The sequence below is a fragment of the Nicotiana sylvestris genome, chromosome 3 (assembly GCF_000393655.2).
Source record: "Nicotiana sylvestris chromosome 3, ASM39365v2, whole genome shotgun sequence".
Taxonomy (NCBI): Eukaryota; Viridiplantae; Streptophyta; class Magnoliopsida; order Solanales; family Solanaceae; genus Nicotiana; species Nicotiana sylvestris.
In genome coordinates, this window is record NC_091059.1 from 170,679,768 (window position 1) to 170,707,302 (window position 27,535).

Below are 27,535 nucleotides of genomic sequence, written 5' to 3' on the forward strand. Positions count from 1 at the left end.
AGATAAAGTCTATTCGAGATTTGCCTCCTCCGAAAACCAAGAAGGATGTTATGAGTTTGTTGGGTAGATTGAACTACATCAACCGGTTCATTGCCCAGTTAACTTCCACATGTGAACCCATATTCAAATTGCTGAAGAAAGATGCGACATTCAAGTGGGCAGATGAATGTCAAGAAGCTTTTGATAAAATTAAGGAATATCTGTCAAATTCGCCAGTCTTGGTCCCACCTCAGCCAAAGAGGCCTTTGTTTTTGTACCTGACAGTCTTGGAAAATTCTTTTGGTTGTGTCCTCGGGCAACACGATGTGACCGGAAAGAGAGAGCAGGCTATTTACTATCTGAGCAAGAAATTCACCAGTTATGAAGCCAAGTATACTCTGTTGGAAAGGACATGCTGCGCTTTGACTTGGGTCGCTCAGAAGTTGAGACATTATTTTCAAGCCTATACCACTTACCTCATAACCAGGTTGGATCCTTTAAAATACATATTCCAGAAGCCAATGCCCACTGGGAGACTAGCAAAGTGGCAGATCCTGCTTATGGAATTTAATATAGTATATGTCACTCGCACGACAATGAAAGCCCAGGCATTAGCAGATCACTTGGCTGAAAATCCGGTCGATGATGAATACCAACCTTTGAATACTTACTTCCCGGATGAAGAGGTAAACTCAGTTGAGGCAATATCCGAAGACATCGACGCTTGGAAAATGTTCTTCGATGGAGCGGTAAATGCAAAAGGTGTTGGAATTGGGGCAATCTTGATTTTGCCCACCGGTTGGCAATACCCGGCCACAGCTAGGCTCTAGTTTTTCTGCACAAACAACACTGCCGAGTACGAAGCTTGCATTATGGGTATAAACATGGCAATTGACCAAGATATCGAAGAACTGTTAATCATGGGAGACTTAGATTTGATTATCCGACAAGCTCAAGGAGAATGGGAAACCCGAGACGTCAAGCTTATTCCTTATAGGCAACATGTGGAAGAACTTGGTAATCGATTCAAGTCAATAGAGTTCAGGTACATTCCTTATTGCCACAATGAACTAGCTGATGCGCTTGCCACTTTAGCCTCAATGCTACCATACCCGGGCAATGCCCACATTGACCCCTTGGAAATCCAGATCCGGGAAAGGCATGGTTATTGTAATACGGTTGAAATAGCACCAAATACCCAACCATGGTATCAGGACATCAAAAGGTTTTTGAAAACGCAAGAATACCCTGAGCGAGCCAGTGGAGACCAGAAGAGAACCATTAGGCGGCACACAAGTGGTTTTTTTTTGAGTGGCGATGTTTTGTACAAGAGAACTCCGGACCTCAACTTGTTAAGATGAGTTGACGCAAAAGAGGCTGGAAGGATCATGCATGAGGTACACACGGGAGTATGCGAACCCCACATGAATGGGTATGTTTTAGCAAAGAAAATCCTTCAAGCGGGCTATTACTGGATAACCATGGACAAGGACTATTTCAGCGTTGTCCGGAAGTGTCATCAATGCCAGGTGCACGGTGATTTGATTCATGCACCTCCCACAGAACTGCATCCCATTTCAGCACCTTGGCTATTTGTTACTTGGGGTATGGACGTCATTGGGCCAATCGAGCCGAAAGCCTCAAATGGGCACAGATTCATACTAGTTGCCATTGACTACTTCGCGAAATGGGTTGAAGCCATCACTCTCAAATCCGTCACCAAGAAAGCTGTGGTAGATTTCGTGTACTCTAATCTTATCTACCGTTTTGGCATTCCTGCAACTATTATCACAGACAATGCTGCAAACTTGAATAGTCATTTGATGGGAGATATATGTGAACGATTCAAGATAACGCACCAGAACTCTACTCCTTATCGGCCCAAAGCCAATGGTGTCGTCAAAGCAGCAAACAAAAACATCAAAAAGATTTTGAGAAAGATGATTCAGATTTCCAGGCAGTGGCACGAAAAGTTACCGTTTGCATTATTGGGATATCGCACTAGTGTGCGCACGTCAATTGGAGCCACCCCATATCTTTTGGTTTATGGCACTGAAGCCGTTATACCCGCAGAGGTTGAAATCACCTCTCTCCGGATCATCGTTGAAGCAGAAATTAAAGACAGTGAGTGGGTTAAAACCCGTCTATAATAGTTAACCATTATCGATGAAAAGCGAATGGCCACGGTCTGCCACGGGCAGTTGTACCAACAAAGAATGGCCCGTGCTTACAACAAGAAAGTATGGCCTAGAAATTTTGAAGTTGGGCAACTCGTTTTAAGGCGTATCCTTCCCCATTACCAGGAAGCAAAAGGAAAATTTGCTCTTAATTGGAAGGCCCCATACATCATCAGAAAGATATTGCCAAAAGGGGCGTTGTATCTAGGCGATATCGAAGGGAATGATCCCGAAGCAGCTGTAAATGCGGGTGCAGTCAAAAGGTATTATGTTTAGCTTTTCTGTAGTGACAACCTTGTCCAATTGAGATGACGAAGGCTTTCATTCTCGCTACCCAAACACTATCCACCCTTTGTAAACACATTTGAGCCGGTTACTCTTCTTTGATTACCCTTTTGGGAACCGTAAAGTGTTAAAAAAAATGTTTCCTGAACTACGTTCGACTTGATTCCGAAAGGATACGTAGGCAGACTCTCTCTGGGGTTCAGTCACACCATGATAAAAATCCAAATTCCCCCAAAAGTGAAACTGGGCCAGATGACATAGTGGTTCGGTAATAAGCCCACCAGAACGGTTCCAAATATGTAATTCCATCCAAATTCTTTTTAGCCAAACCTTGTCCAAGTCCTTCTGATCAATTGGCAAAGGCATCAGGATTAGAAGACACTATTGTTTGGATCTGATACAATCAAACTGAGAGAAATAAAATGAGAGAGTCTTATTGGTGAAAACCTACGGGCACCATAAGGTGACGATGAGCAGAGAAATTGAAAATGAGAGAGCCCGTTTAGTGAAAACTCGTAAAGAGCATTATCGGGCAACGATGAGAAGAGAAATGAGAGAGGTTGATTGGCGAAAACCCTCTAAGGGTGTCGTCGGTCGAAAATAAGACGCTCTCACCACTGAAAGAGTCCTGGCAAGATTCCCTAGTTTTGAAACACGGGTCTCAATGAGTTTGTGAGAAGTTGGAAAAGTTTGTACGGGTCGTGCATCCAGCCCAAGAAGCATGTCATGTCTATTTGAAGCCTGCATGCACCCCAGATATGTCCTTCCTTCCTTCCTTCCTAAAAGGGGCACTTCTCTTTAAATTCATTTTTCTTGCCTTTTGTTTACTTTTTCCTTGAATCCCTTCCGGTCTAACTCTGTTTCCGAAACTAATACAAAGAAAAGGTGGCAAGATTGGCTTTACAGGGTTCTGCCTAAAAAAAGCTAAAAAAAAGTACCCAGCTTCAACGGGTGCATCAAGTCGATCCCGACTGGCCGTGATGGCTGATGCCTTGAAATCAAAGTTATTGAAAAAGAAAAGAAAGTCACAGGCAAAAGTTCTAAAGGCGGAATAAAGTGAAAGGGTCAAAGCCCCCACGCGGGTGAGTCGTCATGAAATCTTAAAAGTTGAGTCCTCGGTTTGAAAGAGAGATTAATCTTCAGAAAACCAGCAAGCAACAGAGGTTCTCACCAAAAGTTGGACCGAGATCGAGTGATCAAAACCATCAAGGCCACAAAACCAAACACCGTTTCAAAACTAACAATTGTTCTTTGTTTGAAAATTTGAAACCGGTGCAATCCAAAGTAACCGTGCAAGAAGCAGGTGCAATCAAAAAGGAAAAGAAGTGCGCAAGTGCTAGAAACAATTTTGCAGTAATAATCAATCCAAAAGGGAAGTTTTCTTCCAAAATTCCTTCCTGCACCTTATTGAAATAAAATGAAATGAAAAAGGAAAATGAAAAAAAAAGAGAAGAAAAGAATAAAATACAAACAAAAATGATAGCTTAGATTCCCAACCTCAATCTTTTACGCCTTTTGCCAACATTTGAGCTCCAATCCCTGAGTTGAGCCTTTTTAGACACAGGGCCTCCATTCCCTAGTCGCCCTTTGCCAACATTAGAGCTCTAATCCCTGAGTTGAGCTTTTTAGACGTAGGGCCTCCATTCCATAGTCACCTTTTGCCAACATTAGGGATCCAATCCCTGAGTTGAGCTTTTTAGACATAGGGCCTCCATTCCCTAGTCGCCTTTTGCCAACATTAGGGCTCCAATCCCCGAGTTGAGCTTTTTAGACATAGGGCCTCCATTCCCTAGTCGCCTTTTGCCAACATTAGGGCTCCAATCCCTGAGTTGAGCCTTTCTAGACATAGGGCCTCTATTCCCTAGTTGCCTTTTGCCAACATTAGGGCTCCAATCCTTGAGTTGACCCTTTTTAGACATATGACCTCCATTCCCTAGTCGCTTTTTGCCAACATTAGGGCTCCAATCCCTGAGTTGAGTTTTTTAGACATAGGGCCTCCATTCCCTAGTCGCCTTTTGCCAACATTAGGGCTCCAATCCTTGAGTTGAGCCTTTTTAGACATAGGGCCTCCATTCCCTAGTCGCCTTTTGCCAACATTAGAGCTCCAATCCCTAAGTTGACAGTTTAGATTTAGGGCTCCATCCCCTGAACTTTTCCCTTCTAGATAGATGCAATCCTTATTTTATTTGTTTTAAAAAATAAAAAAAGGGAATAGTTTAGATTTTGTTGCAAATAACTCACGAAATTTTCCTAGTAAAAATTGGGGCAGAAAAATTTCGTTTGTTTGTTTGTTTTGGTGTCTGAGTAGGTTTGACCTCGAGGCACAGGGTTCGAGACGACCAAAAGAATGAGTCTCAATCCGAAATAAAGAAAAGAAGAGAAAAGATCCAAAGGAAGTGAATTCAAAGTGCTGAGGCAGACAAAGATGCAGACTGCTCAAAACTTGATTGAAGGCACAAGCTTCGCCTGTCCCGCCTTGATCCAGTGCTGAAGAAAGAACCAACACCTACAGATTGCGAGCATCAAGATTCGGATCGGGGTCCACAGCAAAATCATCTAAGACTCAAGATCAAGTTTCAAGAGATTTATAGATAGGAATCTTGTAACTCGTAGTTGATAGGCCTAGCTAGCCTAGCTTTTGATTTTCCTTTTGGTGTAATAAGGAGGTCAGCAAGCTGTAGCAGCAGCAACAACAGTGAAATTATAGCTCCCGGTAGTCCCAACTATCAAAACTTCCAGAACTACACTGACCTGATTCCTTCATTGCCAAGGATATGTAGGCAACCTCTGAAGCAAGGTTCGGTCAGACTCTTTTCAAAATGCTTCTCATGGAGTGTCAAACGGGCAAAAATCCCTCATAATTGCTCATTTTGTCTTTGCCCGAAAACCCTTTGTGTCTCTGAGTAAAGAGGGGTAGCTGTGAGCACGTAATTTTTTGTCTCGCATGAATTACTCCTACAGAATCTCCAAAATTAGGATTTTTCTTTTTATTTGTTTGGTTTTTAGGAATTAATTGCCCAATTTTTGTGTTTATTTACATTTTGTGCGCATATTTAATTTTATTTAAATCATGAAAAAATAGCAAAAATATTACGCATTGCATTTAGGATTTAATTTTACATTTTTAGATAAATTAGTAAATTAGTTTGTTTTACGAAAATGGAAACATCGCAAAAAAATAGCTCGTTTTTGCATTTTAATTTTTAGCTTCGAATTTTGGTTGTTTTCTTTTAATTTGGTATTTAATTAGTTGTGGTAATTATTATTTAAAGTTAATTAATTTAATTTGGTAGGATAATTTGGTTTAGGGATTAATTTAGGTTTTATTTCTAATTTTTGAAAAGAAAAGATGTTTTTTAAATAAAAGGAAAATGGGAAAAGGAAAAGAAGTGATAAGAATTAGATTTTTGGGCCAAATCCATGAAATTCCTCAAAGCCCAATTAATTCAACCCCTCTACCCGACCAAATAGCCCAGATCCGCGTCCCAACCCGGCCCAAAATCCACTCAAAGAACCAATCCAGTCTCCCCTCACACAAAACGACACCGTCTTCCCTTGATCAATCCAGGCCGTCGAGGTTTTGGAGATCTAACGGTCCTGAAGCTAGGGTCTCCAACTATAAGACTGTCCAAACGCCCCCTACCCCGTCTGATCATCTCCTTCACAAACCCCTTTCAGATCCCCCAAAAGAACCCTAGCCGCCCTCTTCTCCACCACCCAAAACCATGGCGGCGCCACTCCCTTTCCCCACCAAAATCACACCCTACAACCGTCCTCTCTCCCTCATTCCAAATCCTCACTCAGATTTCTTCAAACATCTCTGGAGTCCCTCGAATATCAAATTGAAGAGTCGAGCTTTAGGAGCCAAATCCTAACAAGTGCATGTAAGGTTAATGATCCGTTTTCTCACGAGTTTTAGGGTCGGTTTAGTCGCGAAATAATATTGTTTGTTTGTTCTTAGTAAAGAACAAGCGATTAACCTCATTTCGAGACTCAAATCGGAGGGTCAGTCGTGTTCGACCTTAAATTGGTGAGTTTTTCTTATATTTTTGTTTGTTTTGTTTGTTTCACCTCATATTTTAATTTTTCCCCTGACTGAAACTAGTTGAGGTTCCAGTTGAACCCAACTTTTTTCCCTTTTAAGTCCGTCTGTTTCTTCATACTTGTTTCCTTCATGTTTAGTTTTTCTTTCTCCACAAATTGCTAATAAGCTGTGTCTTGATTCTTTGTTTGCCCATCTTCTTAGGTTTTTAGGTTTCAAATTTCTGATTTGTCCCCTCTTTGCTCATACTGATTTTTACAATATAGCATGTTCTGTTTTGTTTTGATTAATTTTATTTGTTTCGATGAACTATAGTAGTAGAGTTCAATTCTGAGTTTAAGTAATTAAAGTTAATTCAAGCCTAAAATTAGAGTCGTTTGGATTTGCCTTCCAGTTTTGGGACTTCTTATGTTCTTTAGTGTCATTTGGTCAGTTCTGAGCATTCAAACCCCTCATAAGTAACTATGGTCAACACTGACTTAGTTAAAAAAGGTCGACATAGTTGGATCTTGGGTTAGTTTAACCTAGGTTAACAATTCGGGGGGGGGGAGGGGGTAAATAATAGGTTTGTTAAGGGTAATTTGGAAAATTTAAGTAGGGAATCTCTCAGTAACTGATTGAGGCAGCTTCTAGGAAGGTGCCTTTAGGACTTTACTGAAAATACTAATTTTAAGCTAGGAGTATCTAAGCAAAAAATAAAAATTGTGGAAGGTTTTAAGTGCAAAAACTGAACTATTTCTGTAGCCCTAGAAACATGCCTATAAAGGCATTGATACTTGAAGCTCAAGTCAGATTTAAGAGGGGGTAAGGGGAGAGAATTATGAGAATAATAAAAAGGCTGAATTCTTTTTCTGACAAGAAAGACTGTTCCATTGAGTCTCTGCTTTGCAATTTAAAGTCTCCCTTGCCTGAATCAATTTCTGATTGCTTGGGTTTTGAAATGGTTTGAGGTCTAGTCATTGAGGTTGGGTTTTGATGTTTGCTGGGTTGATTGTGTGTTTGAAACTGGATCTTGGTTTGCCGTACTTCATTTTCTGGTTTTAAAATTGGCTGGTTGGTTTACTCCTGCTCCTGGGATCTGCTGTTGTTTCTTCATTTGCTGAAACCTCCTTTCTTCTTGTTTCCTCTTATTTTCCAGGTACACGACCTTGTAACTCTGTTGGTTGTGAGATGAAAACTTGAAGAATGAATTGAAAATGAAGAATCGAAGCATAGAAATTATCCCATTTTTTGTTTCACTGATTTGTTTTCTAATTTACTGTGATCACCTTGTCTAAATCAGCTTTAAATAAGTAGTTTGCAGTTATTAGTAGAAGTAATATGGTGTTAGTATTCATAATTAGCTCTGTTAGACTTGGAATGGTATCTGTTCATGCAGAGTCAGTGATTATGCTCAAAGTTATGCTCATTTGAGTTTTATTGAAAAGTTATTATTGTTGAGTGTTGGGATGTTGTTTGTGGATTTGGTCATTTATGGGACAAATCAACAAATATCGAGTTCAGTACTAGGTTTGTTGGTGACGTGGTGCTAGTGATTGACCAAGTATTCTTAAACATATCATTTGTTGTTGGTTAATCTTTGCGCGAAAGTAATACGACTGATCATGTTGATATAAGATTGAAACTGCCGAAATTTAGAAATCCTGCTTGCTTATTATTAGTTATTAGAATTGTAAGTCACATTCGCTTTCAAAATCAAATCCCTGCTGGATATCATGTGATTGGTTACAAATAAGTCAAAAACGATTCCAAGTTTGCCTATACATATGTTAGTCTCGTTGTTAGCCCATTTTGAATTCACTTGCAACTTCAGTCGTTGTTCATAAGTTGCAGGGATTCGATGTGGAGCCTTATGCTCAATAGTTGCAGGGTTCCGAATTTGGGCTCATTACGTGGCCTAATCCTGAGAATTCCCTTGAGCAGATCAAAGCACTTCTCTTGTTGGGCCATCAGTCCATTTGTGTTGGCTCAAGCCTTTTGCGTAAATGGATTAGCTTTCCTTATGTAAGCCATCTTAGTTAGTTTAAAGGGAACCCTTGACTATACTTAGTGTTAATTAATTAAGTCCATTAATTAGAATAGAGGTGAGCCATATTAGATAAAACAAATAGTCTATGGCCCTCCGAATTCTAGCCTGAATATCCTTTTAAAATGGAATTGAGGTGCGCCGTGCCAAATGAAATCTCCAATGTGTAACCCTCATTTAATTATTTCTTTTAAAATACTTAGTACTCGAGGCGTGCCATTTAGTAAATTTCCATGGTCCTCGCAAAATTAAAATATGTAGTTGCTTTAGGCGCATATTTTAATAATATTACCTTCTAAATTCGGGTGTGCATTTCATGTGACCCAAATCCAAATCTTAAAATGTTGAATAAAATGTGCTTCGGATTGCGGGTGCATTTCATGAGCCGCGATCCAAAGACATGTTTTAAACGACGTTCAATATTCTTTAAAATTAATTAAAAGCGGTTAATAGTTAAAATTGAACAATAGGCTAAAACATGTATTAAAATCAGATAATAGGCCAATTATAATAGTTTAAGTGACCGTGCTAGAACCACGAAATCCGGGGGTGCCTAACACCTTCCCTCGGGTTAACAGAATTCCTTATTCAGAATTTCTGGTTCGCAGACTTCAAAAGGAAAGTCGAATTTCCTCGATTTGGGATTTAAAATAAACCGGTGACTTGGGACACCAATAATTATCCCAAGTGGCGACTCTAAAAATCAAATAAATAATCTCATTTCGAATAATGTCACTTAAATTGGAAAAACTTCCTTATACCCCCCTCGGGAGTGTAAAAAGGAGGTGTGACAGTAGGAGGATGACTTATATGGGGAAGTGAGGCCAGGGATCAGTCTAGGCAATAGAATCATAGATGAAGACACTGAGGCTCAGGTCAAGTACAACCGACTGCGCAAAAGGGTCCACGATTCCGAGAACGAGCACCGGGAAATACATGAGACCAACAAGAGGTTGATCGAGGAGTGGAAAGAGGTGGTTATCCTTTCCAACATGAAGCTAGAATACTTGGAGCGAGGCATAGTGGAGTTAGAGGGCAAAGTCATCAAAAGGATCAAAGATTGCCAGAACGCTGAGGGAAATGAAGGAGGACACTTGGCCCGAGCGTACCTGCTGCTGGGACTGCGCGAGCTGGGAAATTTGTTCGATTGGAATCAAGAATATCAAATCTGGGAAAGGTCCTTCTGGGACCAAATAGGCTAGATCTACCTTTTTGCCTTCATAAATATAATAAGGCCCAGTGCCACTAGTGGATTATCTTTATTATTCTAGTGTCGTTTTAGAATTCGTCCATTTTATATTAATGAAATGAGGTATTTTGGCATCTAATTTATCCAAATGAACTTGTCGCTAGGTCTACCTCGGGCATAACGAGGCTCTCAAATTAAGACGCGCATTCATATTCCTGCAATATGTGTTTAAATACTGCAAATATTTTATCATAATCCCCACTGACTTGTTACCTTTTGTTTTATTTTATTTCTTTTGATTATTCCCCTTCCCCAAAGGTTGGTTTGTGCATTCTGGCATCATCAATATATCATACAAGATCCAGGGTCCCTCCACCTTCTCCTTCTCCTAGTCCACCTAAAGGCAAAGGCAAAACAAAAATGGTAGACTTGGCTAACATCAGAAAGGAAAACTCAACACCAGCTGAACATCCAGAAGCTTCCGACGGTCGAGGTACTTAGGTCTAGAATGATGTCGTCTCGCAACTTGAACAAAGGTTATTGAAACTCCAAGGGAAACTTGAACATGTTCGGAACCTATAGAACTTGTCCTTCTCACTCAGTGTCCTAGACGTTGGCCATCCAAACACCCAAAACTCCACACCACCTCAGAATACACCCAATAAACAGAATCCTCCTACAACTCACCACTATACAACTCCACCACAAAACCAAACCATCCCGCCATAATACCAACAAAATACTTGACACACTCCCCGAAACACCCCGCCCATCATTCCTGAACCATAAAATTCCACTAACGGTCACCTCTATGCTCAAGCACCAGTCCACTAGAATAATCCCATATACGTGGAGACTCTACCTCACTCCACTCAACCCATCTCTTACACACCGGAGTCTAGTAAGAAGGATATGCTTATCAAGATTCTGGCCGAAGAACTTAAGAAATTGACTAGTCGCGTTCAAGGCATGGAAGGAGGTAAGGGAATCGAAGGATTGAATTATGAAGACCTCTGTATACAGCCTGATGTGGAACTGCCGGAGGGTTACAAACCTCCCAAGTTCGAAATGTTCGACGGTACTGGTGATCCTAGGGTCCATCTAAGGACCTATTGTGACAAACTAGTTGGAGTTGAAAGAGACGAAAATATCTGGATGAAATTGTTCATGAGGTGCCTCATGATGGATGCTTTGTCATGGTACATTAGCCAGGACCCTAAGAAGTGGTCTAATTGGGTGAGTATAGCCTCGGATTTCATGGCCGATTCAAGTTCAACACGGAAAATGCACCGGACGTATTTTACATCTAGAATCTCAAGAAGAAACCCACTGAAACCTTTCGCGAGTATTCCACTCGTTAGAGGTCGGAAGTGGCCAAGGTCAGGTCGGCATTAGATGAAGAGCAGATGAACAAATTCTTCGTCAGGGCACATGACGCGCAATATTATGAGAGGATGATGGTGATTGAAAATCACAAATTCTCCGACATCATCAAGCTTGGGAAAAGAATTGAAGAAGGTATGAAGAGCGGAATGGTCACAAATTTTGAGGCACTGCAAGCCACCAACAAAGCACTGTAGTCCGATGGCATATCCAAGAAGAAAGACATAGGAGCTGTAATGGTTGCACAGGGGCCCAAATCTCCACTGACATATCGAACATCTCTACTTGCATTCCAAGCACCCCCACCTACATATCAACCATCACCTCCACCTACATATCAACCATCACCTCCACCTACATATCAACCCACATCTCCTAGATATTCCCAACCAGCCACTATCTATCACACATACAACTCCCAACCGTCCCACTTTCAGTCACCTCCAGCTTGCCAAAACTTCCCAAGGCCTCAACCAAACTTTGACTGCAGGCCACCCAAACAGTATACCGCCATTGCCGAGCCCATTAACCGGCTGTATGAAAGATTGAAAGATGCTGGTTACATCACTCCCATCCCTGCTGTAGCCACAGAGAATCCATCCTAGTGGGTTAATATAAACAAACATGTGCATACCATTCTAGCATGAAAGGACATACCATCGATAAATGTCACTCGTTGAAGGATAAAATCCAGGCTTTGATCGACAACAAAGTCATTTAGGTTAAGGAAGCTACTCCAAATGTTTGCAATAACCCCCTCCCAGATCACAGGGGTAGAGGCATCAATGTGATAGAAATAGATGAAGAGTGGAACCTAGAGAGGTCAATTGGGTTAATCAAAGAAGGTGATGATCCCAAGAAGCCAACCGTTACACTCAATCCCATCATAGTACAGATACAACCGTCAGGATAGGATGAGGTAACCACATCAGTCCCATTCGAGTTTGAAGTAGCACCACCCACAAACACGCCCGTACCATTCGAGGTTGAAATAGCACCACCTGCTATGACACCTATTCCATTTGAAGTAAAGGTAGCCACACCACTCACAGTGACAGTGCCAGCCACGCCGCCTTTCAATACTAATGTTATGCCCTGGAATTACGTAGCTAAAGCTAGAAGGAAAGGAAAGCTCAAGATAGAGGAAGTTGGTGCTGCACAAGGGATGACTAGGACCGGAAGGGTCTACATACACGAACACTTGGGAGAGTCCAGCAAGCAGGCTTCTATCAGGCTTTCCATTATTGAGACAAGACCGAATGACCTCTGGAGGAAGGTTCAAGCTAGGGAATACTCAGTCATAGATCATCTGAACAAGACTCCAGCCTAGATATCTATATTATCATTGCTGCAGAATTCGGAAGCATATAGGAGTGATCTGATGAAAGTGTTGAATGAAGCTTATGTGCCCAACAACATCACAAGCGAAAAGATGGCTAACATGCTAGGGTAGGTATTATAAAGTCACAAGATTACATTCCACGAGGATGAACTACCACCTTAAGGTTTGAGTCACAATAGGGCACTACACATTATTGTGCAATGCGAAGATTACTTCATCACCAGGGTTCTGATCGATAGAGGGTCCAGCCTTAACATTTGCTCATTGACAACACTAAAAAGGTTGGGCAAAGGACTGTATGAAATACTAGAAATGTCCATGAATGTAAAGGCTTTCGATGGGTCTTAGAGGTCCACTATTAGAGAGATTAGTCTCTATATATAGATGGGGCCTACATGGTTTGCGGTCAAATTCCAGGTGTTAGATATATCCACGTCCTACAATCTGTTATTAGGACGACCATGGATACATGTTGCCGGAGCTGTGGTTTCAACTTTGCATTAGGCGGTAAAGTTTGAGTAGAACCATCAAGAGGTAATTATCCATGGAGATGGGAGCAACCCCATCTACAACCGCCAAACCATCCCGATAGTTGAGGGTAGAAGAAGGCTTGGTGGAGAAACTTACCACCACATTGAGTGGGTTAATGCAATAGACAAGGATAAGTGGTGGAGTAGTAAGATTGAAAGCATAATGAATTGGAGTGGATACTAGCTTAGCAAGGGTCTCAGTAATAATCTTCAGGGAATCTCCAAGCCGATACAGCTAAAGCGCCACGCCACTACCTTTGACCTGGGCTATCAATACACTTGGAAAGAGTACGACGACTGGTTACCACCATGTAGCGGTCCTTACTATCCATTGGATCAGCCCATACTGCACTTGGAACAAACTTTCCAACAAGCCGATGTCATATGAGGATCAGAAGAGGAGGAAGCATTAGCAGCCCTAAGGAACTTATTCCTGGAGGACGAAGATATGGATTGTTGTGTCATCGTTGAGGAGGAGGAGGAGGAAGGCCCTACCATCCAAGCTGTGAGCAAGGGATCGTTCCTCAGAAATTGGATTGTTAGACCATCTAGGGCCCGACGAGTCCCGGGGTAGCAAGGGTGAACAACACTGTTTATTTTTGCTTCCTAAGAAAATGATTTCTCTTTCTTGCATTCTGTTTTAAGTAAAATTTCCAGCGTTTTGAAACGTTTGTTAAATTATTGAAAATCACTTTTATGTTTTAATTAATCGATATTTATTATTATCATTTTCTCTCATACTTTTACCTATACAACATTACCATTTCCTATTTTGATGAACCAATGACTGTGACATGCAATGAGATAATGCAACAAAAAGATAGTGATTCGGAAGAAGAAGACATCATACCCGAGGAAATCGTTAGAGAAGTAGAGGACTTTGAGAGCAAGCGTAAGTCCAATCTAGATGAAACGGAGGTAATCAACTTGGGAGATTCAAAGACGGTCAAAGAAACACGCATCAGCATCCCTTTGTCATCGTCAGAGAAAGAAGAGTACACACAATTCTTGAAGGAATATAAGGACATATTTGCATGGTCATACGACGATATGAGCTGACTAAGTACATCTATCGTGGCTCACAAGTTGCCCACTAATCCAATGTGCCCGCCAGTGAAGCAGAAGCTTCGAAAATTCAAGCCTGATAAGAGTCTGAAAATCAAGGAGGAAGTCACCAAACAAATCAACGCCAAGCTCCTCAGGGTGGTTGAATACCCAACATGGTTAGCCAACATCGGGCCAGTTTCAAAGAAGGATGGAAAGATTAGGGTTTGTGTCGATTACCGGGATCTCAACTGAGCAAGTCTAAAGGATGATTTTCCCCTTCCAAACATACACATCCTAATTGACAATTGTGCCAAACATGAGCTCCAGTCATTTGTGGATTGCTTTGCCGGTTACCATCAGATCTGGATTGATGAGGAGGACGCTAAGAAAACGGCTTTCATTACGCCATGGGGAGTATACTGTTATAAGATGATGCCATTCAGCCTAAAGAATGATGGGGCAACTTACATGAGGGCTATGACCACTATATTCCATGACGTGATACATCAGGAGATCGAGGTGTATGTGGACGACGCCATCATTAAATCCAAGAAAGCCACCGACCATATAGTAGATTTAAGGAAGTTCTTTGACAGACTGCGAAAATAAAAACTAAAGCTAAATCCCGCAAAATGTGCATTCGGGGTTCCTGCCGGAAAGTTACTTGGGTTCATCATCAATCGCCGAGGGATAGAATTAGATCCATCAAAAGTCAAAGCCATCCAGGATCTGCCACCACCAAAGAGTAAGAAGGATGTAATGAGCTTTCTAGGATGACTAAATTATATCAGTCGGTTCATAGCCCAGTCCACGATCATATGTGAACCAATTTTCAAGATGTTAAAGAAAGATGTTGCAACCAGTTGGACCGAGGATTGTCAAAATGCCTTCGACAGAATCAAGGAATACCTATCGATGCCACCAGTTTTGGTTCCGCCAGAGCAAGGTAGACCCTTGTTACTCTACCTTGCGGTATTAGATGGAGCTTTCAGCTGCGTTCTGGGGTAGTATGACGAGCCAGGGAGAAAGGAGCAGGCTATCTATTATCTGAGTAAGAAGTTCACTCCACATGAGGTATAGTACTCTCTGCTGGAGCATACTTGTTGTGCTCTAACCTAGGTAGCTCAAAAGCTAAGATACTACTTCTGTACCTACACAACATACCTCATATCAAGGATGGATCCCTTGAAGAATATCTTTCAGAAGCTCATGCCCACTGGCAAGCTGACTAAGTGGCAAATCCTACTGAGTGAGTTCGATATCGACTATGTAAAGCGGTTAAAGGACAAGCCTTGGCAGATCATCTTGCCGATAATCCTGTGGGAGGAGAATACGAACCCTTAAAATGTATTTTCCCAATGAAGAAGTGTTGTTCATAGGAGAAGACATTGCTGAATCCTATGATGGTAGGAGGATGTTCTTTGACGGAGCAGAAAATTTCAAAGGAGTCGACGTTGGAGCTGTCTTAGTATCGGAAACCGGTCAACATTATCCAGTATCTGCTGAACTCAGATTTCCCTGAACCAACAACATGGCAGAAGAAGCTTGCATACTATGGCTCAACATGGTCATTAACATGAATATTCAGGAGCTGCTGGTAATCGGCGATTCAAATTTGGTTATACACCAAGTACAAGGAGAATGAGCCACCAAGAATTCCAAGATATTACCATATCTGCACCATGTGCAGTAATTGAGAAAGAGGTTCACAAAGACAAAATTTCGGCACGTTCCCAGAATTCAGAATGAATTTGCCGATGCATTAGCCACCTTGTCATACATGATACAACATCCAGACAAGAACTTCATTGATCCTATCCCGGTGAAGATTCATAGCCAGTCGGCATATTGTGCCCATGTTGAAGAAGAAGCATATGGGAAGCCTTGGTTCCACGACATCAAGGAATACTTGGCAAAGGGAGAGTACCCGGAGAATACAAATCATACCCAGAAACGTACGCTTCGGAGGTTGTCCAATAGTTTCTTCCACACCGGAGGAACCCTATACAAAAGAACTCCTGATTTGGGATTACTGAGGTGTGTCGACGCAAAGGAAGCTTCTCAAAGTGATCTGATGAAGTCCATGTATGGGACTTTCAAAATCAAGCACAAGAATTCCACAGCCTATAGACCTTAGATGAATGGACCCGTAGAAGCCGCCAACAAGAATATCAAGAAGATACTGAGAAAGATGGTAGAAAATCACAAACAGTGGAACGAGAAACTGTCATTTGCCTTATTGGGATACCGCACCATAGTTCGCACGTCAACCGGGGCAACTCTCTACTTGCTGGTTTATGGTACAGAAGTTGATATTCCTACCGAGGTAGAGATTCCTTCCTTGAGAATCATACAAGAAGCTGAGCTCAGCGACACAGAGTGGATGAGGAGCCGTTATGAGAAACTAGCCCTCATAGACGGAAAAAGGATGAATACAGTATGTCACGGGCAACTCTATCAGAATAGAATGTCCAGAGCTTTCAACAAAAGGGTCAAGCCAAGACAGTTCATACCTGGACAGCTGGTGTTGAAGAAGATCTTTCCACATCAAGATGAAGCCAAAGGGAAATTCTCTCCCAACTGACAAGGTCCTTACATGGTTCATAGAGTACTGACAGGAGGAGCTCTTATACTTGCAGAAATAGACGAAGAATTCTGGCCAAAACTGATCAAATCAGATGCAATCAAGCGATACTATGTGTAACTCTTTATGCTTTCCTCATATGATGTAAATTGAACTACGCTCGACTTGATTCCCGTTTAAGAGAAGATACGTAGGAAGCCCTGTGGGTTCGGTCATAATTCAATAAAAATCTATTTTCCTCCCATAATCAGAAACGGGGGCAGAATTTTGAGGAGGACCCTCAAAATTTCGAAGCAAGTTCAGCCGATCGCAGCATGTACAACAACCAGAGATGCAAATCCATCTAACTGGGGCAGAATTTTGAGGAGGACCCTCAAAATTCCATAGCATGGGAGGTTGCAATGTCTTAGATCTTGTCACGGCCGTTGGTTCATCTAAATTTCTTAAAATATCTTTAATGATGTCTTTGAAAAACTATGCATGCTTGCTTGTAAAATAACTCTGTTTAGTAAACTCTACCCCGGATGATTTGAATAGGATCTTCAGGCCAAGCAAGTCAAGACAAGCAAAGCCAGCGGGGACACAAATCAACCTCCCCCATCTATAGAACTCACGATTTTTCTTTGGATGCAGGAATGAGAATATACATGCCTTGAAGTCACATTCTTCGTAACAATTGCGCTACTGAAATCTGCTACCAGCCAAGAAATTCTGCTACTATATGCTATTTATTCTATTTTTGCATAAAGCTAAACGCTTCCCTTCTTTGCATGAGGCTAAGCCCTGCCTCCATATTTGCATAAGGCTAATATCAGCCTTTATTTGCATGGGATTAAGCCCTGTCCCGCATCCTGCATGAGGTTAAGCTCTACCTCAATATTTGCATAAGTCTAATCTCTGCCTTCCCTTGCATAAGTCTAATCTATGCCTTCATTTGAATGGGACTAAGCATTGTCCTGTATCCTGCATGAGGTTAAGCTTCACCTCCACATTTGCATAAGGCTAATCTCTGCCTTCCCTTGCATAAGGCTAATCTCTGTCTTCATCTCGCCTGAGGTTAAGCTCTACCTTCACATTTGCATAAGGCTAATCTCTGCCTTCCCTTGCATAAGGCTAATCTCTTCCTTCACTTGCATAAGGCTAATCTCTGCTTTCATTTGCATGGGACTAAGCCCTGTCCTGCATCCTGCATGAGGTTAAGTTCTACCTCCACATTTGCATAAGGCTAATCTCTGTCTTCCCTTGCATAAGGCTAATATCTGCCTTCATCTCGCCTGAGGTTAAGCTCTACCTCCATATTTGCATAAGGCTAATATCTGCCTTCCCTTTCATAAGGCTAATATCTGCCTTCATTTGCATGAGACTAAGCCCTGTCCCGCATCCTTCATGAGGTTAAACTCTACCTCCACATTTGCATAAGGTTAATCTCTACCTTCCCTTGCATAAGGCTAATCTATGCCTTCATCTCACCTGAGGTTAAACTCTAACTTCACATTTTCATAAGGCTAATCTCTGCCTTCATTTGTATGGGACTAATCCCTATCCTGCATACCTGCATGAGGCTAAGCTCTGCCTCCAATTTACATTCTTTTCACCGAGGCTAAGCACTGTCTCTCCAGCATTATTTGCTTTGCTCTTCTTTCGGGATAAGCTCTTCCCTCCACTTCACAAGACTAAGCCTTGTCTTGTTGACATCATATTATTGTATCTCATGGGCTGAAATATCGCCAACCTATCCAAAGGCATCATAATCTAAAGTCATCATCCTCATAGCCGGAAGACACCATGTCATGGCTTGAGGATCTCCCTCAATTTGCATATCATTATTTAAAGGCGTCATGGTTCGGAGGCACCATCTGCATGGACCGAGAACATTGTTTCATGGCCTACAAATCTCTCACTGAACAACTCATGGCCAGGACGTCATGGTCTAAGGACATCATCCTCAACCGTCCGAAGACAACTTTCATAGTCCAAAGGGAACCTGCATCATGTTTAAATTTTCGCACAATATATGCTTGTAGTATCTTTATTTGCAGGTGACCTGGCAAGCAACTGCTATCCTAGCAGGAGTGATCTCGCTCCAGTTTCTTCGACTATCTCAAACTTGACCGCTCCCGTAAATAATTCTTTCACCTATCCCGAAATTTGTATCCGTTCTTGCGATGACTTCATCAGTATATTCCGTTGATGAATCCATAACTACACATAACCTAATTCCTCTAAAACCAGGGATATATAGGCAACTCAAAAACCAAGGTGCGACCTAAAATCTCTCAAACCATCTCATTCGATCAAAATTGGTCATCATATCTTTACCCGACAACTCTTTCATCCTTTCTGTGAGCACGTGATTTTTGCCCTATATGAATTACTCCCACAATTTCAAAACAAAACCTTTTGTTTTTATTGTTTGCAATTCTGTGGATTCTTGTGGCATTTTTTATCAATTACTTGCATTTGTCTGCGCATGTTTATTTTATTTAATTAATGAAAAGTACAGAAATATGTGCATTTGCATTTAGGATTTAACTTTGCATTTTTGAATTAAGTAGCAAATTAGTTATTTTATAAGAATCAGAAAATCACAAAAAATAGTTTATTTTGCACTTTTAATTTTAAATTTTGAATTTGGGTAGTTTTTCCTTTAAATTGGTCTTTTTTTAATTAGCTTTGGTAATTATTAGTTAGAGGTGATTAATTCAATAGGGTAGGATTAATTTGGTTTTATGGTTTAATTTAGGATTTTACTTTCAATTTTGAGAAGAAAAAAAAAGAAATTGGAATAAAGAAAATTAAAAAGAAAAGGGGCAAAGAATTGAAAGAACCAGATTTTTGGGCCAAGTCTCCAAATTTCCCAAGCCCAAACCAAATCCCCTCCCTTAAACTTGTCCAAAAGCCAGCCTAGTTTCACCCCAACCCGGTCCGGTCCACCCTTTTTAAAACCAAACGACGTCGTTTGGGGTTAACAGATCTGAACCGTTGATCTCCTTTCATCCAATGAACCGGAACTCCTCACCCTACCCATATATATATGTCCGAACAAGACCCCCCCTAAGACCCCCTCCCATATCATCATCTCTCATACCTTCAGAGACCCCAACCAAATGCCACCTTAAACCACCATCCGCCGCACGCCGGAAATCGCCCACAGCGGCAGCCGGCAGCCAATCACCCCCACTTTTACACCACTGCTTCTCCTCCACCTCCTCATCCCAAATCCATACTCCACTCCTCTCAAATCCCACCAGAAAGCCTCAAATTTTAGAAACCCTAGCGTCGCCATGATGTTCTCCGGTGGCGGCACCACCCCAAACTGCCCCCAAACTAACACCCTAAAATCCCCATGACCTCTTTCCAAATCCCTAACCCATATCCCTCGAATCCCTCTCAATCCCTTCGAATCTCGAATCAAAGTTCGAAACCCTAAAAGCCAAATCGCTCTTCCTTTGATTTTGTGATTGAATGACCACAGGCATTCGACTTTTCAAGATTTTTGAGTCTAATTTGGCATAAGCAGTGTTGATCGTTTGTTCTTAACAAAGAACAAGCGACTAACACTGATTGTGTTAAATCAAGGAGTCCAGCGTTGTGGTCGAGTCTAGTCGGTAAGCTTTCCCTGTCCCTTTATTCTGTCCACTTTTGATTCACATCCTACTCTTTTTCTTTTCTTCTCATCTTTCTTGAAGTAGACTAAAATTCGAGCAAGTTTCTGAGCTTAGGTCTTTCCCCTAGTTTAATTTTTCTGTTCATTTTTTCGTTTAGTTTTTTGGTTGAGGTTTAAAGGTCTATTCTCTGATTTTGTTAATAACATGATTGAACCTTTGATTTTGCTTTAGTCTCATAAGTTAATTAAGTCATCTCAATTTAATAACCCAATTCACTCTTTGCTTGTTTATGTAATTAATCAGTCGTGTAGTTAAACTTTAATTTTCAAACAAGTGTTTACTTTCTGCTCTTGGTAGACTCAGAATATAGTTGATTCTGATTGTATTTGGGCCTGGGGTTTCATGCCTTTAGGTTCGGGCTCATGGTATGGGTTGGGTTTTGAGTTAATTCAACCCTGGGTCAACTTGACCCATACCCGTTTGGTCTATCTGGTTAATTAACAGGGGTCTAGGGGTAATGTGGGTAGTATAGGTAGGGGAATCTTATGTAACAACCTTAGGAAGCTTCCAGGAAATGGGATGGGGGGCAATGTTTGAAATTCTGATAGTTGATTAGGGGTATTTGAGCTAAAATGAAAATTGCAAAAGGGTCTAGGTGTAAATCTGATCCTCATCTAGCTGCCCTAAATGCCTTGCCTATAAAGGCTCTCTAACTTGGCATTCAAGGCAGAGGGGAAAGATTAAAAAGTCTGAAAAAAAGAAACTGAAACGGCTGAGTCCCTTGTAAAAAAAAATTCTGAATTCCTCAGAATATTTGTTTAGAAAATTGCTAACACTCTACTCATTTTTGGAGTCTTCTGATTTCATTTGGTGAATACAACTTCTGAAAATGATAGTCTCTCACCTTGGGGTTGAAATGGATTGAAGTCATGTTTTGAAAAATTCTGGTTCAAGCTTTGTTATGGGTTTACTGTTCCATTGAATTCTTGAGCTGATCTCACTGTTTTGGTTGGTTGAATCCGGGCTAGCTGCATGTTTTGCTTTCCAGGTACACTTCTCTGAATCCCACTTCATGTAAAGTTCTGATTCGAAGTGTGAAATAAAATTCAGAATGCCAAGCATGACCTCCATGTTTTGAATCTTTAGTTTAATTCCATTTCTATTAGATAAAATGATTCCAAGCTCATTTCACGTACTGTATGAGAACTGAGTTGGTTGGTATTTGATATGAAGTTATTTTTAGCAAACACTCATTAGTTAAATGTCAGAGTTGGAGTTCTTGTTATGATAACTGTCCAGCTTCTGTTTGAGCTTGTTAGCATAAAGTAGTTCATGTTGGATCTCTTAATGCTTTGCAAGGTAATTGTTAATCTCAGGTTATTCGTAATGAGGATTTAGAGTAAGGGGGATGGGGTGCAGAGAAGAATATGTCTATGCACATATGCTGAATCTGAAAATCATTTTAGTATGCAGATTAATGAGTAAATTGCTTGTGGATAAGGATTTGTAATTACAGCTTGTAAAACTCGATTGAATGGTTTTTGAGTCTTAGGTATTTCGTTATTTCAAGTGATTAATGGTCTATTTATTCCTAACACTGAAGATCAGTAATTTTATTTGGGGTTTGATTTCATAATGACCACGTGGGGCCTAATTCCTATTATTGGATAATTTGGGCTCACAGGGACTCGATCCAGGGTCAAACGTTAATACCCCCTCATTTGTTAGACTTGGGCTCAACTTGGGCCCAAAGCCTTGAAATCATTTGGAAACAGAAAATGGCAATCCTCGCTACATGTGTGTTTTCTTGATGATGCCGTTGTTGGGCCCAAACCCATTCTACTGACTGGCCTAAATTCCCCATTGTTACAAATCGGTCAGATTTGATTTCTTAAAAAATGATCTGAGAATTTCTTATGCCCATTAATCAAATAGCCAAACCCTTTATTAATTGAGGAGAGCCATATCTTTTAATACATAATAGTTTATTGCCCTCATAATTTATTTTTTAAAACCTCTTGGTTAGAATAATTTGAGGTACGACATGCCGAATAAAATCTTATAATTCATGGCCCTCACTTAATTAGTATTTTAATCCTTAGAATTCGAGGCACACCATTTAGCGAATTTTCCATGGCCCTCGCAAAGTTAAAAATGCATAGTTGTTATTGGCATGTTATTTTAATACTTAACTTTCTTAAACTCGGGTGTGCATTTCATGTGACCCATATTCAAATTCTAACAACGTTAAATAAAATATGTCTCGGATCGCGGGTGCATTTCATGTGGCGTGATCCAAAGACGTGTTTTGTATAACATTGAAATTTTCCTAAAAATGAATTGAAAACGGTTAAAGGTAAAAATGCACATAGGTTCAAAAGTATTTTAATTCAGGTAATTGAGTCGATTATAACAGTTAAGCGACTGTGTTAGAACTACGGAATTCGGGAATGCCTAACACCTTCTCCCAGGTTAACAGAATTCCTTACCTGGATTTCTGGTTCGCGAACTGTATTACAGAGTCAATATTTCCTCGATTCGGGATTTAAACCTCTGACTTGGGACACCATAAAATTATCCCAAGTGGCGACTCTGAATCTAATAAATAATCCCGTTTCGATTGTCATTTAAATTGGAAAAACTCCCTTATACCCTTCGGGTGTAGGTAAAAAGGAGGTGTGACAGCTCTAGCGACTCTACTGAGGATCGAACCCAGAATCTCTGGTTCAGGGTTCAAGAATTCGAGCTTAGATGAATTGTTATAGTTGGCTTTATCCATTATCTGATTTTGCTACATGTTTGGGCTTAATGGGCTAATTGTTGCTTTTACCGCTTTGATATTCTGTGAATTGTATATAAACTGCTATGAAACCCTTCCTCTCTCTGAGTCTTCTAAATCATGGAGAAGTGTGAACTTCGTGTGTCTTCTCTTCTGTTAGAGTCATATCCCAAATTTAGAACGAGGTTCGGCCAAGTTGCAAAGCCGGTGAAACTTCTGTATTCCTGGTACGCTGCCCCTCCCGGCTCGAGTTGTCCGCTCGGGTAAGCCAGGTCTAGAATAATAAACCCAGGTTTTAAATCTAGTATAACAAGACCTCATGACACATCCCTAGTAGGAACGTTTGCTTGCATCACATGTATTTGACTTTGGAGACTCAACACAGGGGTTGGGTCTGTCTAGGACAAGTGTACCAAAAATGAAAAGACCATCCTGATGCATCTTACTTGCTACTTGTGCATTTATTTGATTTGGATTTGCATGCTGACCGGCTTTTGAATAATGGGAGAAAGTGGGAAAAAAATAGCAATGTGAGGGTAAAGTGAGTTAAATCACCTGTTTTGGAAAATCCAATGTCCAAATGGTACTGAAACTCTGCCGAATTTTTTGAGAAAAATGAAAAAAAAAAGAGAAGAAAAGGTTTTGTTTTGAAAAATAGTTGGTTTTATTTTATTTGCCCGAACTACGCCAGTTTGATTCTCACCGGATGTGAGATACGTAGGCAACCCCCATCGGGTCCAACTTTCTTTTGCAAAAATAGCCCAAAAAGAACAATTTTATGTTTATTGCAAAAAAGTAAGGTGATGTCATTCTTGTCAAAAATAGTAGAATGTCCCTCAAAAGGGTGCCGGAAGGCTGTTTTTGCAAGAACAGCCACCTTTAGTCATTTTTAAAGGTTTTGGCTGGTTAGCCGACACAGCTTTAAAATCTTCGTTTTCGAAGTGCTGAAAGGCCGTATTGGCAAAGCCGTATATTTTTGTGAAATTTTGAAAAATAAATGGTCATTTGTCTTGAGTCAAAATGAGTCATAATTTTCTTTTAATGAAAATCACCCTAATAAATATGCAGGATGACCACAACTCAAAATGAACTTTTCTCAGTCCGTGAAGAGATCCCTTTGGAGCTACATATGTGGTGGCATGATTTGGGAGAAGATAGCAGAAAAATTATGATAAAAGCACTGGGTGGTCTTGTCGGGCTCTTGAAGGTTAAGCCGAGAAAGGACATAATTGAGGCCTTGATACCATTTTGGGACCCAGTACATAATGTATTCCACTTTGCTGATTTCGAGTTAACTCCTACACTAGAAAAGATAGCAGGCTACACCGGTTTCGAGGGGAATCTTAGAAATCAATACCCGGTAGCACCGAGAACAGTAACCCCTCACAAATTTTTGGACTTGTTAAGCATCAGTCGGGACATCCGAGACAAAAATTTGGCCAAAGGATTCTGTACCTTCTACTTTTTGTACCGACATTACGGGAATTCCCGTGGCTTCGAGACGCCAGATATCGATCTTACTCACGCGGGAAACCAAGACAAGTGGGAATCTAGGAGAGGATTAGCTTTCATAATAGTATTCCTGGGTACTTTGATTTGCCCCAGAAAAGACGGGAACATAGAATTGGGACTCGTGGGGATAGCCTACTTTATGATGAAAAAGGCAAATAAGACCATAGTGTCGATGATTTTGGCAGAAATTTACTGAGCTCTGACCCATTGTCGAGAAGGGGGAAATTTCTTTGAAGGGTGCAATATGCTGTTACAATTATGGATGGAGGAACACCTTTGCCACCATCCTGGATATTTGAATTGTGGTATGACTGGCCTCGAGTGTATTGAAAAACATGAAAAACGGGTAGAGGGTTATGAGTTCCCGGATGGTACAGAAGCATGGCATGCTCATTTGAGATCTTTTACTGCAAATAAGATCGAATGGACATTCGGGTGGCTCTTGGTCAGTGAAGTAATTTACATGTCGGCTGAGGTATATTTTCTGTTGTTAATGGATCTTCGGAGTATCCAGACTTATGCTCCGCACCAAGTTCTACGTCAGTTAGGCCGATACCAAACCATCCCACACGATGAGGATTTGAGTCGGCAGGTTATTGAGTTGGAACCAAAAGCTGCTTTTCCAGAAGAAAAAGTGCATCGGATTTGGCATCAGTGCAGATTCCTAGAGCCTAGAACTCAAGTACGAGATCTATCCAGAGGCTAAGTGGAGCCTAGTTACACTGGTTGGTATGGTAAAAGATCCCGAGTTCATCATGAGTTTGAAAAGCCCGCGAAGAGATCCCGTGTCCAACAGTTCACCGACGGAGCACAGGTGCAATGGGACTGGTTGACCAAAGAAAACGAGTATAGGGCTACCATAAGGAAGTTGGAAAGGCAAGTCATGGACCTTCAGTTTGAAAATGGTTTGCAAGCCACCGCAGATGAAGACGAGAAGAAAAAGTTAACTCAAGAAAATGAAGCCCTCAAAGCTCAAATCCGGAAGTTGAAAATAACTGCTAGAAACCCGGAAAGAAGCCGAGCGGATGAAAGGCTCATAAGCAGTCTGAAAAAGAAAGCCCTCGAGTGTCAGGATGACCTAGAAAAGTCTGAGGCCAGTCTGGCGAAAGTCCGGGCTCAATTGGCGGAAAATGCAAAAGGGCGGGCACAGTTTGTGCGACAAATGAAAAGAAAGTATGAATGGATGATCACCATCCTGAAGAGAAAAATGACTACCCTCGAGAATGAGGCAGCCAAGCAGGATAAGGACTTTAAAGCTGATAGGGAACAATGTTATGATTTGATTGCTCAGATGGAGGAAGAAATGCGACAATTGCAACATCAACATCTCCATGACACTTTGGTGTTAGAAGAACGGAATCAACAGGCCGGGTGTCTGCTTCAAGAAAAGGGTAGAATCCGAGAGAGGATCAAAACCATTGCCGACTACATTGTTGTGAAATGTCAAGCATGTGAGGATATGACTCGTACCACCTTCTTTGCGGCAGTGATGACATTTGTCCTGCAGATAATGAGTGACTTGGAGAGGCTTCAAAGGAATCTTGCATATAGGCCCGTGGCGAGACCGAATGATGTCCTGCAGGCCCCAGGAGCATTTGAGGTATTAATGTATTCATGATTTTCATTGGAGTCTGTTAGTCTGTTTGCGAGTCTGTATTTTATTGGAGTCTGTTAGTTGGTTTTCGAGTCTATTGTTTTCACCTTTCTGTCAGAGTCTGTTGGTCTTGTTTTGAGTCAGAGTTTGTTAATTTCCCTTTTCGAGTCTGTTAATTTTATGCTTTGGTAGAATGAGTGGTTGTAATCAAAACTGTTTTATTTTATGGAAAAAAATTGAAAATCCCAAAATGTTTTGTTATTTATTTTATGCACTTATCTCCAAAGAACTACGCTTGGTCTGATTCATATGGGGTCATGATACGTAGGCAATCTCCATAGGATTCGACCATAGCCAAAAGAAAAAGAAGAGAAGAAAACAAAGAGAGAGGAAAAATAAGAGAAAAATAAGAAAAGAAAAGAGAAAAAAATAAGAAACCATGGGGAGGAAACAACAGCAAAACAAGAGAGAGAAATGAGAGGATAAAAACAAAGAGAGACCAAGTAAGGAAAGACAAGAATGAAAAGGAAAAGGAAAAAGAGAGAGAGAGAGAGAGAGAGAGAGAGAGAAGAGAAGTTGCAAATGAAAATAAGGAAAAGCCGGGATGACGCAAGCAGCCGATCAAATGTATAATAGAAACGGTTAACTGCTTAGGTGCATTCACTCCTCAAATGTACGGTTGCTTATCTGTTAAAGCCCTAATCGCTAACAAGTTTGTTATTGATGAAATTATAGTTCAGGCAGATGGTTAGTTTGATTGGCATTCTGGCAACTCACTCCTACAACACCCGGTCCAAAAACAAGCCGAACATGGCCAACCAGGAACTTAAGGCAAGTATTGTCGATCCGTCAAAAGAGGTGGAAAAATCGGAGGTTAATCTGAAAGATGAGTTGTATAAGCTGAAACAGCAGATGGCTAAAATGTACCAAGCATGGGCAAAAGGGCACCCACCACCAGTTTACCCCGCCAACCCTGCTTTTATCCCGCCATTGGCTCAGCCCCAGGAACCTCCCATTGGGAACTCATCTCCGGCCTTTCCCCTCTACCAATAATTCCACGACACCACTTCCCATACATCACAAGCTCCACCACCCAAACAAATCTCGTACCCTCCTCCACCAGTCACTCCTGTTTTTGTGGCACCCCCACCTCCCTACGGAAACCGAAAAACCATCTAAAAATCCTAAACATGAGGAGATGTTCAGGAAAGTCAAAAGCCTGGAACAGTCATTCAGAGACATGCAGGGGTTGGGAGGTCAAGTAAGTGTGGCTCACAAAGATCTATGTCTATTTCCAGATGTGCAATTGTCGGCATGGTTTAAGATGCCCAAGTTTGATTTGTATGATGGACACAGTGATCCAATAGCGCATTTGAGAGGTTTCTGTAGCAAAATGAGGGGAGCTGGTGGGAAATATGAGTTGCTAATAGCATATTTCAGTCAAAGTTTGAGTGGTTC

At 41.1% G+C, this 27,535-nt stretch overlaps 2 protein-coding genes across 2 annotated transcripts; both read left to right on the forward strand.

Annotated features, from left to right (window-relative positions):
• Positions 1-863: 863 nt before the first annotated feature.
• On the forward strand, positions 864-1,340 carry LOC138888349 (uncharacterized). Its single transcript, XM_070170200.1, has one exon. The coding sequence runs from the start codon at positions 864-866 to the stop codon at positions 1,338-1,340; it is 477 nt and encodes a 158-aa protein (XP_070026301.1).
• A 14,797-nt stretch (positions 1,341-16,137) lies between these two features.
• On the forward strand, positions 16,138-17,223 carry LOC138888350 (uncharacterized). The gene is made up of 2 exons (XM_070170201.1): positions 16,138-16,437; positions 17,218-17,223. The coding sequence occupies exons 1-2, from the start codon at positions 16,138-16,140 to the stop codon at positions 17,221-17,223; spliced, it is 306 nt and encodes a 101-aa protein (XP_070026302.1).
• Positions 17,224-27,535: the final 10,312 nt, after the last annotated feature.

What these genes read in the sequence shown, in the direction of transcription:
- LOC138888349 (XM_070170200.1), top strand. Translation starts at nt 864, where the DNA reads ATGGCAATTGACCAAGATATCGAAGAACTGTTAATCATGGGAGACTTA.
- LOC138888350 (XM_070170201.1), top strand. Translation starts at nt 16,138, where the DNA reads ATGAATGGACCCGTAGAAGCCGCCAACAAGAATATCAAGAAGATACTG.